The sequence below is a fragment of the Canis lupus genome, chromosome 13 (genome assembly GCF_003254725.2).
Source record: "Canis lupus dingo isolate Sandy chromosome 13, ASM325472v2, whole genome shotgun sequence".
NCBI lineage: Eukaryota > Metazoa > Chordata > Mammalia > Carnivora > Canidae > Canis > Canis lupus.
This window is the reverse complement of record NC_064255.1, coordinates 5,705,142-5,724,180: the sequence shown is the minus strand read 5'-3', so window position 1 is coordinate 5,724,180 and position 19,039 is coordinate 5,705,142. Positions and strand designations below refer to the sequence as shown.

The 19,039-nt window shown below is 43.7% G+C and overlaps 1 protein-coding gene and 1 long non-coding RNA gene across 5 annotated transcripts in view; one reads left to right on the top strand and one right to left on the bottom strand.

Moving 5' to 3' along the window:
- The window catches only part of LOC112662379 (dendrocyte expressed seven transmembrane protein), a 30,263-nt gene that overhangs the window by 4,908 nt on the left and 6,316 nt on the right, over window positions 1–19,039 (bottom strand). Inside the window, exons 2-4 of one of the 2 annotated variants that reach the window (XR_004813318.2) lie at window positions 14,795–15,836; window positions 9,653–9,961; window positions 8,484–8,722 (exon numbers count right to left, since the gene is read on the bottom strand). Coding sequence is in view for 1 of the 2 variants with exons in the window: in XM_025450995.3 (XP_025306780.3) it covers window positions 8,648–8,722; window positions 9,653–9,961; window positions 14,795–15,823 (1,413 nt within the window). In the remaining variant the exon portion in view is untranslated. Of the gene's footprint in view, window positions 1–3,638; window positions 8,723–9,652; window positions 9,962–14,794; window positions 15,837–19,039 lie in introns of those variants that run through there. The other variant, XM_025450995.3, reaches the window with a different exon arrangement.
- Window positions 1,428–12,529, top strand: LOC112650122 (uncharacterized). 3 transcript variants are annotated; one of them, XR_003129972.3, is made up of 4 exons: window positions 1,428–1,528; window positions 4,775–5,054; window positions 9,722–9,899; window positions 10,248–12,529. It is a non-coding gene; the product is annotated as an uncharacterized LOC112650122 (long non-coding RNA). The 3 variants fall into 3 exon arrangements; XR_003129975.3 differs by having other exon boundaries at window positions 9,719–9,899; XR_007401865.1 differs by lacking the exon at window positions 1,428–1,528 and adding an exon at window positions 1,561–2,313 and having other exon boundaries at window positions 9,719–9,899.

Here is a 19,039-nt window from a genome sequence, read left to right as displayed (position 1 = left end):
AGGCAGGAGCCACATCGTGACAATGACAGGGCTTCGGTGTTGGCGGAGAGCTGGGTGACCGTGGAACACAGCCCCTTCCCAGCAGATGGAGCTGCTGCAGGTGTTGGCCACCACCTTCCCACCCCCGCTCCAACGCCCAACCCCCAACCCCCATCACTTCAGTGCGCTCCAGCTGACCACCAACGCCCATTTCTGCATCCCTTTGCCTGGGGGCTTTTTTTTATAACCAAGGAAAACCAAAGTGCCAAGGAATGAAAACCACCCAAACAGCAGCCATCCCAACCAGCAATTGGCGGTTGTTGGCGTATAAATGCCCAGTCGCTCACCCCTCAGTGGGATGACCCTAGCATGGGTTCTGCAAGCTGTTTAGCACACAAAGTAGGCTGCTGGCTTTGGCAGGCAAATACCTCACCAGAGTAATGCTGCAATAATGTTGTTTTGTTTTTAGTGCGTAGGTGTATCTGTGTAGTATGTATAGTTTTTATATGTATATATAAAATGTTTATACTGGTGTATAATGTATATGTGTATAATCTGTGTCTATGACAAATAACGTATGTATGATATGTGTTGTGTGCCTGTATGCTACTTTATATTTATGGAAGGCAATCCTGTTTTTCCATTTGCAGTGATGTTATAAAGCTTCCTTTTAAATGAGCTCTTTTTTTTTTTCAAGATTTTATGTATTCATTTGAGAAAGAAAGGTAGCAAGAGAGAGCACAAGCAGGGAGGAGAGGGAGAAGCAGGCTGCCCACTAGCAGGGATCCCAATGTGCAACTCAATCCCAGGACCCCAGAATCATTACCTAAGCCAAAGGCAGATGCTCAAGTGAGCCACCCAGTCCCACACTGAGCTTCCTGCAGGGAGTCTGCTTCTCTCTCGGCCTATGTCTCTGCCTCTCTCTGTGTCTCTCATGATAAATAAATAAAATCTTAAAAAAAAAAAAAAGCCTTGTTCAAATGATGTTTTCCAGTTTCCACACAGAGTCTGTGACCGAGCTGGGTCCTGGCCCCACTCACATGATGTGCTCACTCCCTGAGAGGCAAGACTCCAGTAGGGTCTCAAAGGCAAGAGAAAACCAGGGAAGGGAATGGGGAGAGTAGATCCAGGAGGGCACAGCTCTGAAGGGGAAAGGGGTGACTCTTTCAGGGGGCCAGGGAAAAAAGGCTTTTTAATAAAGGAAGGGCTCAGGCAGAGGGAGAATGAGGAGTATGGTGAGGAAACAGGCTGGGGATCCGATGGGAGGGAGGTCAAAAGCCTGGCGGGGGGGGGGGGGGGGGTGGAAGGGAGTGACGAGTGGGTCCAGGTCTCTAAGCTGGGAAAGGACCCAGGAAAGCCATGCTTTGGGAGGCAGCACTTTAGAGAGTAGCTATTTCCAAATATTGCTTCTGGAACCAAGTAACTTAGTCTCTCTGTGCCTCAGTTTCTTCAACTTTACACCAGCAATACCATTAGAATGTCCCTCATGAGATTTTGGTGAGGATTAACGGGAGTAACACACTGAAAACAGTATCCGGTACCTACTAAGGTAGGTACCTATTATTAAATAATAGCTATTCTAATGTTTTCTATGAAGGACTGAGTCATGTCAAGAGAGGGAAGTGCCTGGCTAAGCCAGGTAGTAGGAGAGACAGAATTGGAAGACAGTACTAATTTCTAATTCAACACTTTTTCTTTGTCAGCCTCCTGTTTTAAAATGATGTCTTATTTATTTTCTTGTGTGTATTAGCATTTGCACTTGCAAGACACAGCACCCGTGTTTAGTACAAACGTACCTCCATGATGCTTTCCTTTTGGGAAAACAGTTTTGATCGATTTCTTTCACTCCCTAATTAATATATCACAGTTAGAGTGAGCACCTTGCTCGCTTTGAAAAAACAAGGCTTTCAAAAAAAAAAAGAAAAAACAAGGCTTTCAATTTTCATGTCTTCAGCCACTGACATCGTAGCCTGACTTTAAACCGTGTGAAATTACGTATGACATTTAGAATTTAATAACTGTTCTGATGGCTTGTGTCTGTGGAGAAAATAACGTTTATTTTGACCAAATGCTATCTTTTCCCTTTTTCATCAAATAAATCATACTTAGGACCTGAGCGCTTCTGTTGTTCTTTATGATTCACTGATCAACCATGAAAGGACACACAAATACTTCAGTATTTGAAATTTGAAATTCAGGTGACGGCGTGTTGGTGATTCTCTCCAGGAGACTGTGGTCTCTCAAAGAATCAGAGACTAAGGGATGGCAGCTTCCTCAGAGATTCTGTAGCCCAGCTCCTTCCTCTTTACACATGAGAAAATTCAGCTCAGAAAGGTGCAGTGAATTTTGCAAAGTCATCTAGCTAGTGGGTGGTAAGAGGGATTTTGAACCCATTTGTGTTTTCCGACTTTGCCCCATTGCATCACTTCCAACATCAACCATCAACCTGTGCACTTCTAAAAAGCCTTCCTGCATTATCAGGCAGGCAAATCCAGCCTGCCACTTGGTTTTGCAATAATGTTTATGGAAACACGGTCATACTCACACATTCACTCTTTGTCTGTGATTGCTTTCTCACTACCCCGGCAGAGGGGAGAGGGGTTGCAACAGAGACCCCTATGCGGCAAAGCCTGACATATTTATTATCTGTCCCTTCACAAAAAAGAGTTTGTCTCTCTGTGTGTCTCTCATGAGTAAATAAATAAATATCTTAAAGAACCAGAAAAAAAGAAAAAAAAAAAAAAGAGTTTGCCAATCCCTGTTGTGGACCAAGTCTGGTTGAAACTCTTTTTTGTTGTTGTTTGTTTGGGTTTGTTTTATGCTTTTTGTATCAGACCTTACTGTCAAACATTGTAAAAGGTGAGATTGAGCAAGGAGCAATGGGAAAGGAGAAAGAAGAAAGTGCTAACATTTATCTAATTTGGGGAGATTATATATGTCATTTCATTTATTTCTCAGAAAGATGCTATTGATTACTATGTTAAGCCCCATTTTATAAATAAAAACATTGAGGCTCAGAGAGCTAAGAGTTAAGTCACTTAAATTGATGTCACTAATAATTAGCGGAACTAGGATTTGAATCCTGCCTTCTGCATTCTAAAAATGTTTTCTTTTTAAAAAATTTTTTATTTATTTATTAGAGAGAGAGCACAAATGCAGGGGGAGCAGCAGCAGAGGGAAGGAAGAAGCCACCTCCCCACAGAATAGGGAGCCCGATGTAGGTCTTGATCCCAGGACCCTGGAATCATGACCTGAGCTAAAGGCAGCCGCTTAACCCACTGAGCCACCCAGGGGCCCCAAATCTGTTCTTTCTTCTGTACCATGACTGTCATAGTTGAGGTTACTTTCATTTTTTAAAAATGTGATATAGTATCCCCTAACTTGAGAGAGTTTAATTAAGACATAGTATTGGGTACCAAACTATGTTTGGTAGTTAATGACTAGTTACGATGATCGAGTTTATGACACATCATCAGTTTTGTTTTTGTTTGGATAGAGAGTTGGGCTGCAGAAGGTGAAAACAAAGTAATTTTTGACAATTCACATTTTGGATTATTGAAAAATCCTGATGGATTAATAGCTCGTTCAGTAACCAGTAGAATGGAAGTTCCAAGTGTATGCCCACACCACCAATCACATCGATACCATGTAGACATGTTTTTATTTAATCAGTAACCCATCCTCTCCAAAGCTTGCCATAGTTCTCTAAAGCAGTGGTTCACAAATTTGCCAAATCATCTAAACCCCCGCTTCACTCCACGAAGTCCCTTAGAATACAGACTCTGACGGGCACTGAGGGGGACACTTGATGGGATGAGCACTGGGTGTTGTTCTGCATGTTGGTAAATTGAACACCAATAAAAAATTAATTTATATACTCAAAAAAAAAAAAAAAGAATACAGACTCCCAGGACCCTCCCCCAAATCTCCAGTCAGTGTATCTGAATTCAGGTTTGAGAACCTGTAATTTTTCTTTTTCTTTAACCTCTGGAGGCAATTCTGATGACCAGCCAGCTTTGGGAACCTCTGCTCTGGGTAATGATCAGATGGACAGTCTGTATCTTTGTCACAATTCCTCTTGGTCTTCCTCTAACCTCTAACCTTCCTCTTGTGTCTTGTGTCCTCTAACCCATCCCCTTCCTGAGCCCCATGCTGTGGGCAGTGGGTACATTGTTCCTCCTCTTTGCTGAGTAAGGCTGGGGGAGGGGGACCTTACATGCCTCAGTATCCAGGAAAGTAGTGCAAACACTTTCTGCCTTTGTCATAGTGACTTGGCTGGTTTTACTTTTATTTCTATCATTGCCTTTTGCACTTTCCATTTGCATTTGCCTAAAATTTCTCAAATGACAAATCCAACTCTGATTTCCTGTTTTTTGATTATAAAAGTGAGGTTTATAGACACCCAGAATTTAGATGATAAAAGGCTAATATCCCCAGTACCCTGTTATTCATCTTTCTTTCCTTTTCTGCTTTTAGAAATGTCACTGCAACCGTTAGGGATTAAAACCAAAAAAGACTTTGAACCCTGAAAGTTTGTGGGTCTCAGCCACCCGTTAATTTAAATCTTTCCTCCCTGCTGTGTGGGGGTTATATTAACCTAATAAAACAGGCTTTTAAGTATATATACATAACCAAGTTCAGCCCACAGCTGTTTTCTTAACGAGTTCCTCTTTCTTCCATAGTATAAGTTAACTAAAATAATTGACCTTAATGGTGTTTTCACTATGAATGACTTTGGGTGAGAAAGCTAGTTTTCACTTTCATAGGATGAGATGCGTTTGTTTCTTTCTCTTAGGTGAATTAAGACAAAAATATATGATGTGTGAAGATAATGTATCCCATATTATAAATAGTATTGATGAGGTCCTCATCAAGAAAGCAGCAGATATCAAATAGAAAGAGGAAACACAATGTTTAACATGCCGAGAAGAACAGTAAATGAGATCTATTACTGTAAAAGTGTTGAGAATTAGTGCATCTCAGCATCAAAAGATAACAGATGTGAAGCCAATGAGGACATCGGAATGACACTCAAAATATTGTAACAAATATGGCACCAAGCTGGGATTCGTGAGGTGAGACAGCAATAATGTAATATCTTTTATAAGCCATTAAAATTAGAGGTGAAAAAGGAAGCACTATTAAATTACCTTGGGCGGTATCTTTCCACCTCCAGAGATAAACAGAGCACATTTCACAATAGATGTCTCAAGAAATTTAACTAACTGTTCATTTAAATCTAAAGTAGATAAGCTGTAATTAAATAAGCATTTTATATCCCAGTTAGACCGGCCTTAATGAGCAAGTCTAAATCTTGTTTTCAGGATCAAATTGCATTTTGTGACAGCACCTCCTTGCCAGGCTGCCCTTACAGTAGGGACAAGCACTTCAAAGGAAGGGCAAACGTGCCTAACAGAGAGACAAGACACTCTCCAGAAGTCTCATGAACTGTTCAAAGCAAAGTCACAGTGCATTGGAAACAACAGAGGTTATGCTGCTTCAGAAAAGTGATTTTGATTTCAGGGAATTAAGACCCATTTACTTCAAGGGGTAAACTAGGCATTCATAATAGGCCAGGGCAGAGATCCTGGCCACAGTGCCCTTGGCACTTACCAAAACCTAATGTATATTGTTTTTTTTTTTTAATTTAATTTTTTTAAAAGATTTTATTTATTTATTCATGATAGTCACACAGAGAGAGACAGAGAGGCAGAGACACAGGCAGAGGGAGAAGCAGGCTCCATGCAGGAGCCCGATGTGGGATTCGATCCCAGGTCTCCAGGATCGCGCCCCGGGCCAAAGGCAGGCGCCAAACTGCTGCGCCACCCAGGGATCCCCCCTAATGTATATTGTTATTTATTATCTAAGCACATGTCTGTCTTCCCAACTAGACTGAAAGCATCCCAAAGGCAGAGACCAAGGTGAACTGTCTGGACATCACCAGTACCTTCTACGTGGCCTAAGAGTTCATTCTAGTTGTTGGTTTGATGCTGTTAGGTAGATAAGTAGGTTAGTTAATTAACAGAATTTAGAAGCACAAAAGGATCCAATTCCTTCTAAAAATTTGGCAGTTCATTCTTTGCCTCTGTTAATATGCACCAGATCCCTTCTCTGTAGGAGGGATAAATGCAAAATGAATACAAACATTCACGCATTGTATCCATTTATTAATATATATACATGTGTTTATTTAGAAAACACAACAAAGTATGAAATCATTAGAATGATTTGAATTAAATCAACCAAAACTACAAATGCATCTTCATCTTCTCAAATCCTTTTTTGGTTGGAGTCATGCCAATTACATCAGCATTTGCCGGAGTATGGACTGCAGAACTGGCCCTAGATGATGCTAATAATTATTGCAGATAAAATCATTCCATGGTTTAATGATTTGAGGTGAAATAAGATTTAAAGAGCTTTCTTTATTATAGGGTTTTGCAAGTTTTTGAATTGTGCCAACATGCTGTATGAATCTTCAAAGTTAGAAGGTAGATGGTATGGATTTACTAACTCATGTAACTCTTTTTATGGAACAATTGAGAGACTGGTATGGTCTGAGGAACACACTTTGGGAAATGCTGAATCAGACGCATTTTTTTTTCAGACACATTTTTAATGGAGGTTCCTCTGTTAGAGAAATTTCACAGTTAAATACCTGAACTGAAAGACCTGCAAATCTGTAAAACTTCCTAGACTTGTGGTTCTCAATCCTGGCTGCTCATTAAAATCACCTGGGAGCTTTCAACAAGCCAGTGCGAAGGCCTCAGCCCCAGCCAGCTGAGTCAGAGTCTCTGAGGGTGAGCCCTCCAATCTTTAAGAGGAAATAATGCCTACCTCACAGAATTGTTGTGAAACCTAAAGGAGATCATATATGTAAAATGCCTCCTCTCGTGCCTGAAACAAAGTTTGGTCTTTGGGGCAATGTTTCTTTCTGGAGACAGTGTAAAATTCTAATGAAGAAATGCAGATGATATTATGGAAGTAGAAAATCACTATTTGGGGGCACCTGGGTCGCTCAATGGTTGAGCATCTGCCTTTTGGCTCAGGCCATGATCCTGGGGTCCTGGGATCGAGTCCTGTACCGGGCTTCTCACAGGGAACCTGCTTCTCCCTCTGCCTATGTCTCTGCCTCTCTCATGAATAAATAAATGAAATTAAAAAAAAAAGGAAATAACTATTTGGCCACACCCTAGTTCTGCGTTGACAGATACTAACAATATATGAAAAACAGGATATTTGCATCACCTAAATATTTCCCCACAATGTACTCAGTAATTACAAAGGGAAAAGCAGTAACTTTACCATGGAAAACTCTGGCAGACCCCATCTTAACTAAATGATGAAAGGTAATCTCATCAGTAATGAGACATCCACACCACATGACCCCTGGTATAAGGGAACACTGAGAAGATTATATCATGCCGTCTGTAGTATTCTTGCCAAAAATACATCATCTGGAGGAACTATACAAGGAAACATCAGGCAAACTCAAATCGAAGAACATTTTACAAAATTACTGACCATACTTTTCAAAAGTGTCAACATTAAAGAAAAAGAGAGACTGAAGAATAGTCCTCAACTGAAGGAGGGGGAGAAACTAAATGCATTGTGGGAGCCTGGATTGACTCAAGGACCAGAAAAAGAGTATTAGTAGAACAACTGGCATGAATTCAATAAGCTCTGTACATTATGCATTTTTCAAGGTTGTTTAGCTGGTTCTTAGGGTTGATGGATGAAGGGTAAATGGAACTTTGTACTATTCTGCAACTTTTTTGTAAGTCTAAAAAGTTTTCAAAATGCAAAGTTAAAATATTAGAAAAACTTAACGATTCTATTTCTGTTTCATTCAGGGGCTTTCAAGATAATGGAATCAATATTTGAAGAGGTTTTTCTCCCTCCTGGGTATTTGGAGTTTAAGGGAAATAGGCCCCTAGACTATGTAGTCTACACTGAGCATGGTAGAAAGCGGCCCAGGATGGTCACTTTAACAAGCATTTCCTGTGGTTTGGATACATGTGATCCCTAGGCAGCCTTGTCATAAATACCAGGTAGAGGATTTAGTAGAAGAAATAAAAACAAAAGTGGTCCGGGAAAGAAGAGGGTAGGAGCTGAGGTAGTGGTGAAGAGAAATTAGGAGCTGCTAGATACAGATTTCCAGAAATGTCTTTCGTGTTTGAATAAGGACACAGGGAAGGGAGAAACAGTTCTGGGGGTAGAGAATAGCTATGAAAGATATTTAAAAGGGCAGAGAAGGGACAGAAGAGTTTAAGGATATTTTCCTGGCATTATACGTGTATATTCTCCTTGGCATTTGCCTGTAAGCCTACAGTAGAGATTTTTATTTTTTCCAATTTTTGCTCTGTTTTTTTTTTTTTTTTTCCTTTGAATATTACTCTGTGCTGAGACTCATCCTCCAGGGGTCTGGTTATAATTTCCTGCTACACTGTGATGCAGTCCAGATCATGTGCCTTGTTTGGAAGACAGATGACAAAGCCATTTACCTGATAGCCCTTTGGCCTTATGAAGAAAAGTGGTTTGGCCTGCGAACAAACCCCTGAAGGACCACAGAACACAGTTCTCTGCTGTGGGCAGGAATAGGGACCTGCCTTGGAGGACCCGAGGAGACCTGCCGCAGTGGTGTGGCTGAGGAGCTCCTTGGAATCTCTCATGGATCGTCTTCATCTGCATTGCCCACCTGCTTCTTCCTAGTCATTTTCAGTACAGGAAGCCAGAAGTGAATCTGAAGAGACAAAATGATGGATGAATGAGCATTAGAGTCACTTCAAATGCCTCTGACATAAGCTTTTCATCGTGGGACTGCTGGCATCAGGAGAAAGCAAAAGACTTCAAAATGGCCAGAAACTTTATCCTTGTGGGTTATCTTAGTGTTTCATTGTTTATGAGCTTTTTCCCGATTCTGTGAGTTGTCGGGAGCTGATAGCAGCAATGCTAATGATTCCTGTCCGTGGACATGAAAATAACTTTCACTCTATAGAGTGCAATTACTTGCCCATCCACCTTGTGGCAGAAGCCAGCTTTGCATCCAGTAAGCTCATTTATTCTGGTGTTCCTGATGGCTTATATGTGTGTGTGCTTTGAATTATTCTTTGAATTGGCTGGAATTTCTTACTGTTCCCTCATTAATTAATTAGTTAAATGAAATATTTGACAAGCATTCATGTTATGTGTAGGAAGTTATTATGTGACCAAAAATGCATATAAATATGCATGTTTTTAATATATAAAACCATCATCATCATCATCATCTATATATACACCATATTTATATTTTAATGGTGGACAATGAACAAGTTCTTTGAAGTTTACCAGGCTGTAATAGACAGTTCCCTCTCTTATTAATTTGTCTTTGGTGTGATAAATAACTCTTAATAGGCCCCAGGTCTTCCCACAAGCCTCTCTACTATGGCTGAACATGCCCACTTGAAATCAGAGTTTTGAAAAATAGCTTGTAGAATCACCCAGACCAGCATTCAAAATCATGAAGCTAAGAGCCTTAGACACGCACATTGTTCATCTTCTCCCCCCAGCGCCCCATCTGTTACTAGGGACGGAAGCCCTAACGTGAAGTTGAAGAGTGCTTTCAAAGTCCACTTGTCCTTTAAACTCAAAATCTCTTTCATGACAGGTTACACCCGCATCCTGGCCTTGCCTTTGTAAAATAGAGACGCTGTTTACTGTTCCCTCCTTCCACCGCCTGCTTTGATCTTTTCTTCAGTAGCTTCCCATGCAGGTATCGGATGCGCCTCTCCTGCACGCTGGGGTAGAAGGAGGCCGACACCAGGATTTTAAGTTGCGTCAGGATGGAGGACAGCAGGCCCAGCACCACTAGTGTCCCAAGAATAATGCTGAGAGGAATCCAGGTCTTCGACAGAAGGAGCTTTGGTGCAGGGATGCAGGTTGGTTCGAACAGAGATATGTTAAAAGGAGAATCACGGATGATGTCTTGAGTTCCTTGCTCCTAAAATGGAAGAATAAAATCTTTAAAATTCATGCCATTGTTGCCTGCCGCACTGGTCTTTCTCAGTCCGGCCCTACAGGGCATAGCATTGATCTGAAAACATGCAGGAGCTGCAACATGTTGCAGCTACGGCAACTCCTGTGTGCTATGGTCAGGATAAAGAGAAGGGCCGAGGCCTTATTTGAAGTTATTGCAGAGTTTTTCCAAAGTGCGTTTGTGGGAAATATAGATTCCTTTGAGAGAAAGGGTATCAGATACGTTTGTCTACTCTGTCCTTTCTTTGCAGAGTCGGGATGCTCATGAGACTGTTGAAGTTTCTGCTGAAGATGTCAAAGAAATCCATTCAAGTTTAGCCTGCAAATGTGACCACATAACCCAGTTTTATGGAACACCTGTCTCTATACTGTAGGACATGTAAGAAAGATGAAGGATGATTTTAGCTCAACTAGAGGAGAAGATTTTAGAAACATAGACCTGGTTGTATCTCCCCATCTTGACAAATACTCTGACAGACCACAAGGTCACAAAGAGGTGGAAGCATTAAATTATGTTCTTTTTTTTTTTTTTTTTTTTTTAAATTATGTTCTAAGTCAACCTTCTAGACATTGGAGATGGGGAATTATTCTTAGTGTAAGGATAGTAAGAACAGTATTTGCTGAAGGTGGCTTTAAATCCTATCTGTAGACATCTCAAACAGGACATTTTCTCATTTCTCCTGGATGCTCGGGTGGAAAATGCTCCTTTCTGCTTGAAGGCAAGAGGACAAACCAGTTGCCCTCAATGGACTGACACAGAGGACAGAGGATGACATTGAGCCCCCCCAGTCAAGCCACCTGCAAGAGTAGCACGTGCTGATTCAGCGCTTTGCTTTCCCTGACCTGAGAAAGTCATTTCATCTCCCCATGGATTTGTTTTCTAATTTGGTAAAACAGGAATTAATGGACCAGATCTTGCCCATGAATAAACTACTCCCAGTGTAAATTAAGCATGTTGGGGATGGAGCATTAACCTTACAGCTGGGAGTCCTTAGTAAGTTATTATCACCGCTGCACCCCAGAGCCCTGGGGCCAGGAAGAGGAAATGACTTCTCCAGAAGAACACAGCCACATCTAGAGAACAAAGTGCACCAGGTACTGATCTACCCCAGTACCTGCGAAGACTCTGGACACTTCAAATCCGGGCCTCTCTCCAAACGTCAAGTCAAATCTATCATTTCCCCGGCCCTATACCTAAGCAACCAAAAGCATTTGTGTTGCCTCTCCTTTTCTCTTATTAAAAAGATGGCTCGCCTACAATTAAATAGAGAGATTTCAGTTCCCAGAGCGAAAGGCATGCTCTCTCTTTAATACTGTTGAAGAAACAAGCACATCAACTGACTCAGTGATGAGAAATCCTGCAATAAAAAAGCAGCGGGTATATGGTCTGGGAAGAAATTAGTCTGGGAATCTAACTGGGGATTTTGCAATTGGGAGTCAGGGCTTCATAAAGATTGAGTCAACATTTTTGTACAGGTTTGGTAGAGGGTAATGCGGGAGACAAATGAATTCTCTCAAAATGCTGAGCAATATTCTAAATGGTACCCTGATGTTTTAAAACGTGTTTACCTCTCCTAAGTAAACAATTTGCCAAGAGAGCGTTGAGTAATGGACCGAGGACCCGCTCTGCTATCAGACAGTCCTGAGAAGTTAATGCAGACAATTGCTATGCACAAGGAGGTGCTCAGTAACCATGTTATTTTTACTTACAATGTCCACCTATCCAGCTAGCTCACTTTGGGTCATTTCCCTTATTTCTTCTTTGCATAAAACACTTACTTAAAATCATATGAGAGTGGGAGAGAAATACTGGCAAACTTTGAGGTGATATTTCTCTCCCTGCTGGACCTCTCCTTTGCAAACCTGTGGCAATGGAGGGACCAGGAGCCTCTAAGGGGATGCTGGGGTAAGGGCAGGCATGACGGGAGAAAGCTTGAGAGGAGCCCCATAGCGGTCTCATACCCACATGTGCCCCAGCTCCCACTGCTCTGCTGTCACTATAGGAGCACGTGGCGGCCTCCCCCACCAGGATGTGAGCGTGCCGTGGCAGGTGGCAAAGCTTAGACATCTTTGCATCCCCAGGACCCAGTGACGCCCATAAATGTATTTGTCAAGACATTGTCACTGAAAGCTTCTGGGCTTTTTTTGGAAGGCAGATCTTGCTTTTTTTCTCCTTCTGTCTAAAATGGTGAGAATTCACAAAACAGGCATAGGGTATTGGCTGAGAGAGAAATAAATGAGAGAGAAGAGAAAAGAGAAGGGAGGAGAGGAAGACTTGACCGAGGAAAGAAGAGAAAGGAGAATGGGTTGGAGGACAGGAAGGGAGAGACCCTTTTACCTGCCAGCCCTAAGATCAGGCATGTCAGACAATCTAGTTTGGCTTTCACCTAAAACACTGCTCCCAGGCAAGGCACCTGGTGGCCCAGTCAGTTAAGTGGCTGCCTTTGGTTCAGGTCATGATCCCAGGGTCTTGGGGTGGACCCCCGTGTCGGGCTCCCTGCATGATAGGAATCCAGCTTCTCCCTCTCTACGACTTGTGTTCTCATATTCTCTTTCTCTCAAATAAATAAATAAAATTTAAGAAAAAAGAAAAAAAAACCCTGTTACCCTTATCCCCCTCCCTGCTCCAGATATCTAGAGCAACCCGGTATCTTGTAATTAACTGAATTCCTCAGGGGCAGCAGAGTGTTTGGGGTGATCATCTTGTAGAAACAGCCCAGGATTAGAGGGGCCGAGCCCACCTACCTGCTGAGCCAGAAGAATTGGGGAGGAAAGTGTGGTGCTACAGGAGGACCCCATGCCCAGATAAAGAGCAATGGAAAGTGGGGCTTCAGAGGAGGGCTTGCAAACACCTTTTCTGCCACTTCCTTCTAAGAGTTCCCCTACTGTAGCTTGACAAAAGCAAGGGAAAATCAGACGTGTGCAGACAGCTGTGGGTGTTCTCACCAGCCCAGGCTAGCGCACTCCACCCCAGCATGCACAACACCCACACACCCACTCACACACCAGGCACACACATGCATGCACACACATGCATGCACACACACATCCCACTTAGCTCAGCTTCACCATTTCTGGGTTTTAATAAAATCAAGACAATATCTGACAATATCCACATTCTCTGAGATGCTCACATAATCACAAACGTCCCCAGAGAAGAATGGAAAGAGAGAAAACAGGATGCATGAAAACCGTGGTGCTCTTGGTTGGGGACACAGCTGCCAATAGGAGCAAGAACAGAGGAGAGGAAGACAGATTCCCTGAGACTTGGGGGGCACCAGCTCAGAGAAACACACTATCTTGACTAATGGTGACTGTCAAAGATCCATCCAGTGGCCTTCAGCTCCATTCTTTTGAGTGGACTTTAGATCAGTGTTTCTCCGTTGTGGCCACACATCTGAATTACTTGGAGAGTTTCTAAACCCAACCCCCCTCCAACCCGGCTCACCCCAATCCATTTAAATCTGGTTCCTGGGGTGTTTGTTCCCTTGCTTGGGTTGACGGCGATGATGCTGTGCAGCCACGGTACAGAACCACTGGTTGAGAAGGCCCTTGCTTTTCGGCGCCTGAGCCAAAGTATCTCAAAGTGTGATCTGTGGACTACCTACTCTGAAATCACATGGAGAGCTCATTAAAGGTACTCTCCTTTTTAAGATAGATTCTCTGTAAATTGAGGCCTGAGACTCTGTGTCCATCCCAGGAAGTGCTTAAAGCACACCTTTGGTTGAGAACCACTGCCCTAAAAAAAACAAGGTAGCTGTTTTCATTGTTTCAGTGGGTATTACCGTGTACTAAGACCAGCACTAGTACCAGTACTAGCACTAGAAACATTTGGTTACTTAGCAGCCACCCCCTTTTTTTTCAGTGACCAGCCTCTTAAACGCTATGCTGATGCATTGGGAGGCCTCCTGTGCTGTGTGAAGGCTCAAGATGCAAAGAAAAGTTCTCATTCACAGAAGGTGCTCAAAGTCAATTTGCATAGGTACCACGGGGAGAGGAAGAAGGACCTTAGGGTTACGCCAGGTACTCTTGCTTGAGAACCAGCTTCATGTGCCACATCAGAGACATCTATTCCTTCATTTCAGTGTTTGCTGACTGGAGAAAGCTAAAAAATGCCCCCTCCCCCACCACCAAGATATAAGATCCTAATGCAGGAAATCTAGAAATGTTACTTTATCTGGAAAAAAGGACTTGGCAGAAATGACTAAGTCTAGGACCTTGAGATGGAGAATTTACCCTGATTATTCTGGTGAGCCCGAACATAATCACAGTCATCCTTTAAGACAGAAGCAGAGAGAGATTTTACACATACAGAGGACAAGACCATGTGAAGACAGAAATGATGGTGATGGGTGCAGCCACAAGCCAGGGAGAGCCGACAAACCACCAGAAGCTGGAAGAAGCCAAGCCGGAGTCCCCTAGAGTCTGAAGTGAGTGTGGCCCTGCCAATGCTTGATTTCAGCCAGGCGAGACTGATTTTGGACTGCTTACCCCCAGAATGATAACAGAATACATTTTTGTTGTTTTGAATTGCCCCGTGTGTGTTAATTTGTTACTGCAGCCCCAGGAATCCGAAACAGTGATCAAAGATGTTCAGGGTGAGATCGGCCTCTAACAACGGCAGGGCTTCATTTCAATGTGACCGACAATCATTGGGCTCCTTCCACGTGCCAGGCGCTGTGCCATCCTGGGGACCCAGAGATGAATGAGACACTGCCCTGCCTTGGGAGGTTCATGGTCTTTTTTAACACAACCCAGCAAACAGCCGGGACACGGCCAGGAGTGCCTGTGTGCCTACCTCTCTGTATAGTTTCAGGTGGACCTCGAGCCCTGGCAAGCTTTGGAAATGTTTGCTCACGGAGAAAATGAGCCGATATAGCAGATAATCTATGGCTGCAAACAGCACCCAGACATAGAGGTGGGTGAGTATGGGGAGGAAAAACAGCCCCAGGTTTTTCCTTTCTTTAGGAGACAACCAGAAAGACGGGACGACCACGTATTTCTTCCTTTCCCTCTTATTCAGCGGAAGGACACAGGGCCTCTGCAGCTGCCTCTCCGTTTCATCGAAGCGAACAAATTGTTTGGTGATGAAGATGTTCTCAAACTTCCAACCACCAGGGTCCAAAAATCGCTTCATGAAGAGGCCAGTGCCAAGGAGCACCAGCAAAAGCCCTGCTAGGGCAAGTACCTGCCGTCCCAGGGAGGACAATACTTCTGATGCCGTCACCATCTGATACAAGACACCCAGGACTTTGCCTTTTGTGTCGTTTAGCTGGGCCTCCAGGCCTTGACTGGGACTGAAAAGAGAGACCGCCAGCGTCTGGTTCCAAGAAATAAGGTCATCAAATAGACTTGGGTGAGTGGCAAGCCCATAAATCCACTGAATTGCTTCAATATATTTTTTCAAAAGTGGAAAATGTATGGAAAAGCTCTTTGCCCTTAGGTTGCAAGTCATACTGTCCAAGAGACCTTTGAAGTTGTGAAAAATATTTTCCACGTGTCCAAAGATTACTATCCCTGTGCCAGCTGCAATCAAAGCATTCCTGCCTTCCCGCAGACCACAAGAGAGGAAGAGGAGAAAAATAAAACATCGTGCATGCTTGGAGCAGCAGAGCAAAGCACAAGTGATCACCCAGGAGGTGCCGAAGACTATGAATGAGGATCGAAACCAGGAAAAGGCCAGAGAGAGGAGGCCCGCTGAAATGAAAGCAACAAAACAGCAAACTCCCAAATGTTGGATAAAGTCCATCCATGCAGAGCTTCTTGGAGACACATATGACCCCCAAAGACTTAGGCAGATGCCAATGCCTGAGGTCCAGACACCCATGCTCCCTGTGTCCCTGGAAATAAAAGAGAAACCAGGGTCAAGACGTTGTTCTTTTTTTTTTTTAATTTTTATTTATTTATGATAGTCACAAAGAGAGAGAGAGAGAGAGAGGCAGAGACACAGGCAGAGGGAGAAGCAGGCTCCACGCACCGGGAGCCCGACGTGGGACTCGATCTCGGGTCTCCAGGATCGCGCCCTGGGCCAAAGGCAGGAGCCAAACCGCTGCGCTACCCAGGGATCCCCCAGACGTTGTTTTTGAATGTCCTCTATCACTTTGTAAAGGGCATGGTCATAGCTTGGCAGCAAAAAAAGGTCATACTTCTTTGCCAATCTCTATCTCCACACCCCTTCCAATGTGACATTTTTAGCTTCTTCCATCAAGAGGTAGGTCATATTTCTCCAACCCTTGGATTTGTAATGGTTCTATGATGTCTTTGTGACAGAAGTGATGACAGAAAGTGGCAGAGGTGGCAGTGTGCGAATCCCGAGACTATGATTCACCCCTGCTTCTCTCCAGGAACCCTACTACTAACTTTTTAACAAATCCGGGTGTGTTAGTCTCCTACTGCTGCTGTCACAAACTGCCACAAGCTTAATGGCTTATAGAAACACATATTTATTCTCTTACAGTTCTGGAGATCAGAAATCTAAAATGGATCTGGAGACCTGTGTACTCTCTGGAGGCTCTAGGAGAGAACCCATTTCCTCACTTTTTGTAGTTTCTGGAGGCTCATGGACTCCTCCTCCATCTCAAAGCCAGCAATGTTGCACCTTTTTTTCTGGGACCTCTGCTTCCATCCTTCTATCTTCTAGGATTCTGATCCTAGAATCAGAATGCCTCCCTTTGTAAGGACCTTTGCAATTATATTGGGCCCACTCCATTAACCCAGGATATCTCCCCATCTCAAGGTTCTTAATCTAGTATATAGGGTCTCTATCACTATGTGAGATAATATACTAACAGGTTTTTCATATTAGGACATTGTGCATCTTGGGGCTGGGGGAACATTATTCAATCTATCACACCAGGTTGGGCTGCTGGATGACAAAGGCACATGGCTAGTCAGTTGCATCAACCAATAACCAGCCAATGGCCAGCCTGCTGCCAGACACCTGAAGGAGGCCATCCTAGACCAGCCAGTCACCAGCCAGCCCACCAGCTGATCAGATACTTTAGTATAATAAATATTTATTTTAAGCCACTGGATTCTGTGCTGCTTTATTAGGCAGGGATTGTTAATAGATAAAAGCAGCAATATTGTATCACGGATCTTAATAATTGAAATAAACTCTCAGCTGATGGATAGGCTGAAATTTCAATACGCGACATTATGTAAGATCACTTTTTGATAGTCATCTATTTTCTTGTGCTCTAATTTTGCCAACCAGAAAGCATACCAAGGACATTCAAACTTAAACGTGGCACTGGGCTGAAGCCATCCTATCTCTGCTTTGAAACAATTGCATCCTGCCCACACCTCTCCAGCCCGCCCCTACACTCTGAGGGCAATTCTCTCCCGAGGATCTTGAAAGGGAAATAAGAATATTTTGTCACTGAGTTAATCATCCTTTCTTTTTCCCCAGATGTGGCATAATTAAAACAATGCTATGGGGCTGCTACCACCCTGTCAGTCATGCACTCAGAGATGTGTCTCTCTTGATTAGCATGAAAATATCTAATGAGCATTATAGCATATGTATGGGATGTTAATGAAGACACTGATCGGTTTTTAAACACAGTCAAATGCATCCCTCCTCACATCAGATATGATGGGGCTGGATTTCTGGAGCAGCTGGCCACTGTTTGAGACGTCGGATGAAACCCGGTGTGCGAGACGCGTCCAGGCCCTGGCTAGTAGGCATGCACTGAGCAACTCATGGTGAAGAAATGATTCTTTTTGTGTTCAGGCTGAATGAGGTTAATGTGACAGGGAAATGGGCAGGTAAGGAACAAACCTGTGGATGCTTCTCCTGCAATAACATAGAGGGTGGAGATGCTCAGCACAGAAAGAGATCTGGAGGGGCACCTGGTGGCTGAGTCGGTTAAGCATCTGTCTTTGGTTCAGGTCATGATCCCAAAGTCCTGGGATCAAGCCCCGTGTCAGTCTCCCTACTCAGTGGGGAGCATGCTTCTCCCTCTCTCTCTCTGCTCCTGTCCCTGCAACTGTTGAAGAAGGGTCCTTTCCATGTGGGACTGACTGGCTTCATGGGAGATGCAGAATCCCACATAAGAGGATGTTCTCAACTCTATCCGGAGGGGGAATTGAGATCGTCATTGGAACAGGGACCAGGAAGGAACATAGCTCTTTCTTCCTACATGCCTGCCTCCTTTTAGAGTCTGAGGTTGGTTTAGAGGTCGGCTGTGCTCCACTCACTGACCCCACTCCCAGTCCACTCTGACCCCTGGAAATCACCAAAGGGCTCCTGAACTCCTGACCCTTCCCCAGCACTGCCAGCCCGAGTCAGAAGTGCTTCGTGGCCTGGCCGAGAGGACGGCAGCAGCCAGCGGTGAGCCGCAGGAGGACACCCTACATCCGAGCCGCACATTGGCCCCCTTCACTTTGTCACAGCTTTGGATTTGACCCCAAACCATTATTTGACTACATGATCCACTCATAGGTATTAACTGCCTATTCTGTTCACTTTATGTAAAGCATCTCCCTGCATCCTCCTGCAAGCCTCTGGAAACCAATGTTCTTTGCATTTCATACAGAAACTGAGGCTCAGAGGGCTCACTGAAATCTTCAGCAATCGCACAATTGGTGGTACAGTGGAATTCAGACCCAGTCCCCCGGCCCCCTGGGCCAGCTCCCTGCCCCCTGCAGCATGGCCAATTCCACCACTCCAGGTTATGTGACAGGACACTCAGCCCAGCATGTCTCTGCTGGAAACCCGTCACACTTTCTGCCAGTGGCTACTTAAGAGCTCACCTGTATATCACAAACCCACTTCTATCATGTTGTTCCCCTGCATCAAGATAGTTGGCCATGTGAGGCTGTGTCTCAAATCAGCAGATTTTTCTCTAAAGCAAATTAGAAATCCCAGCTGGGTTCCCCCTCACCCCCAATATCCTCTATGAGGTACCATTTTGCTTGCTTCCTAAAAAATTATTTAATAATATGTATTTTGGATTCATATTTCCCTTCTCTTGCCTTCATATTTGCATAGTGTGTTCTTAATACAGCTATTTCTCTGAATGCAAGAAACAGATTTATG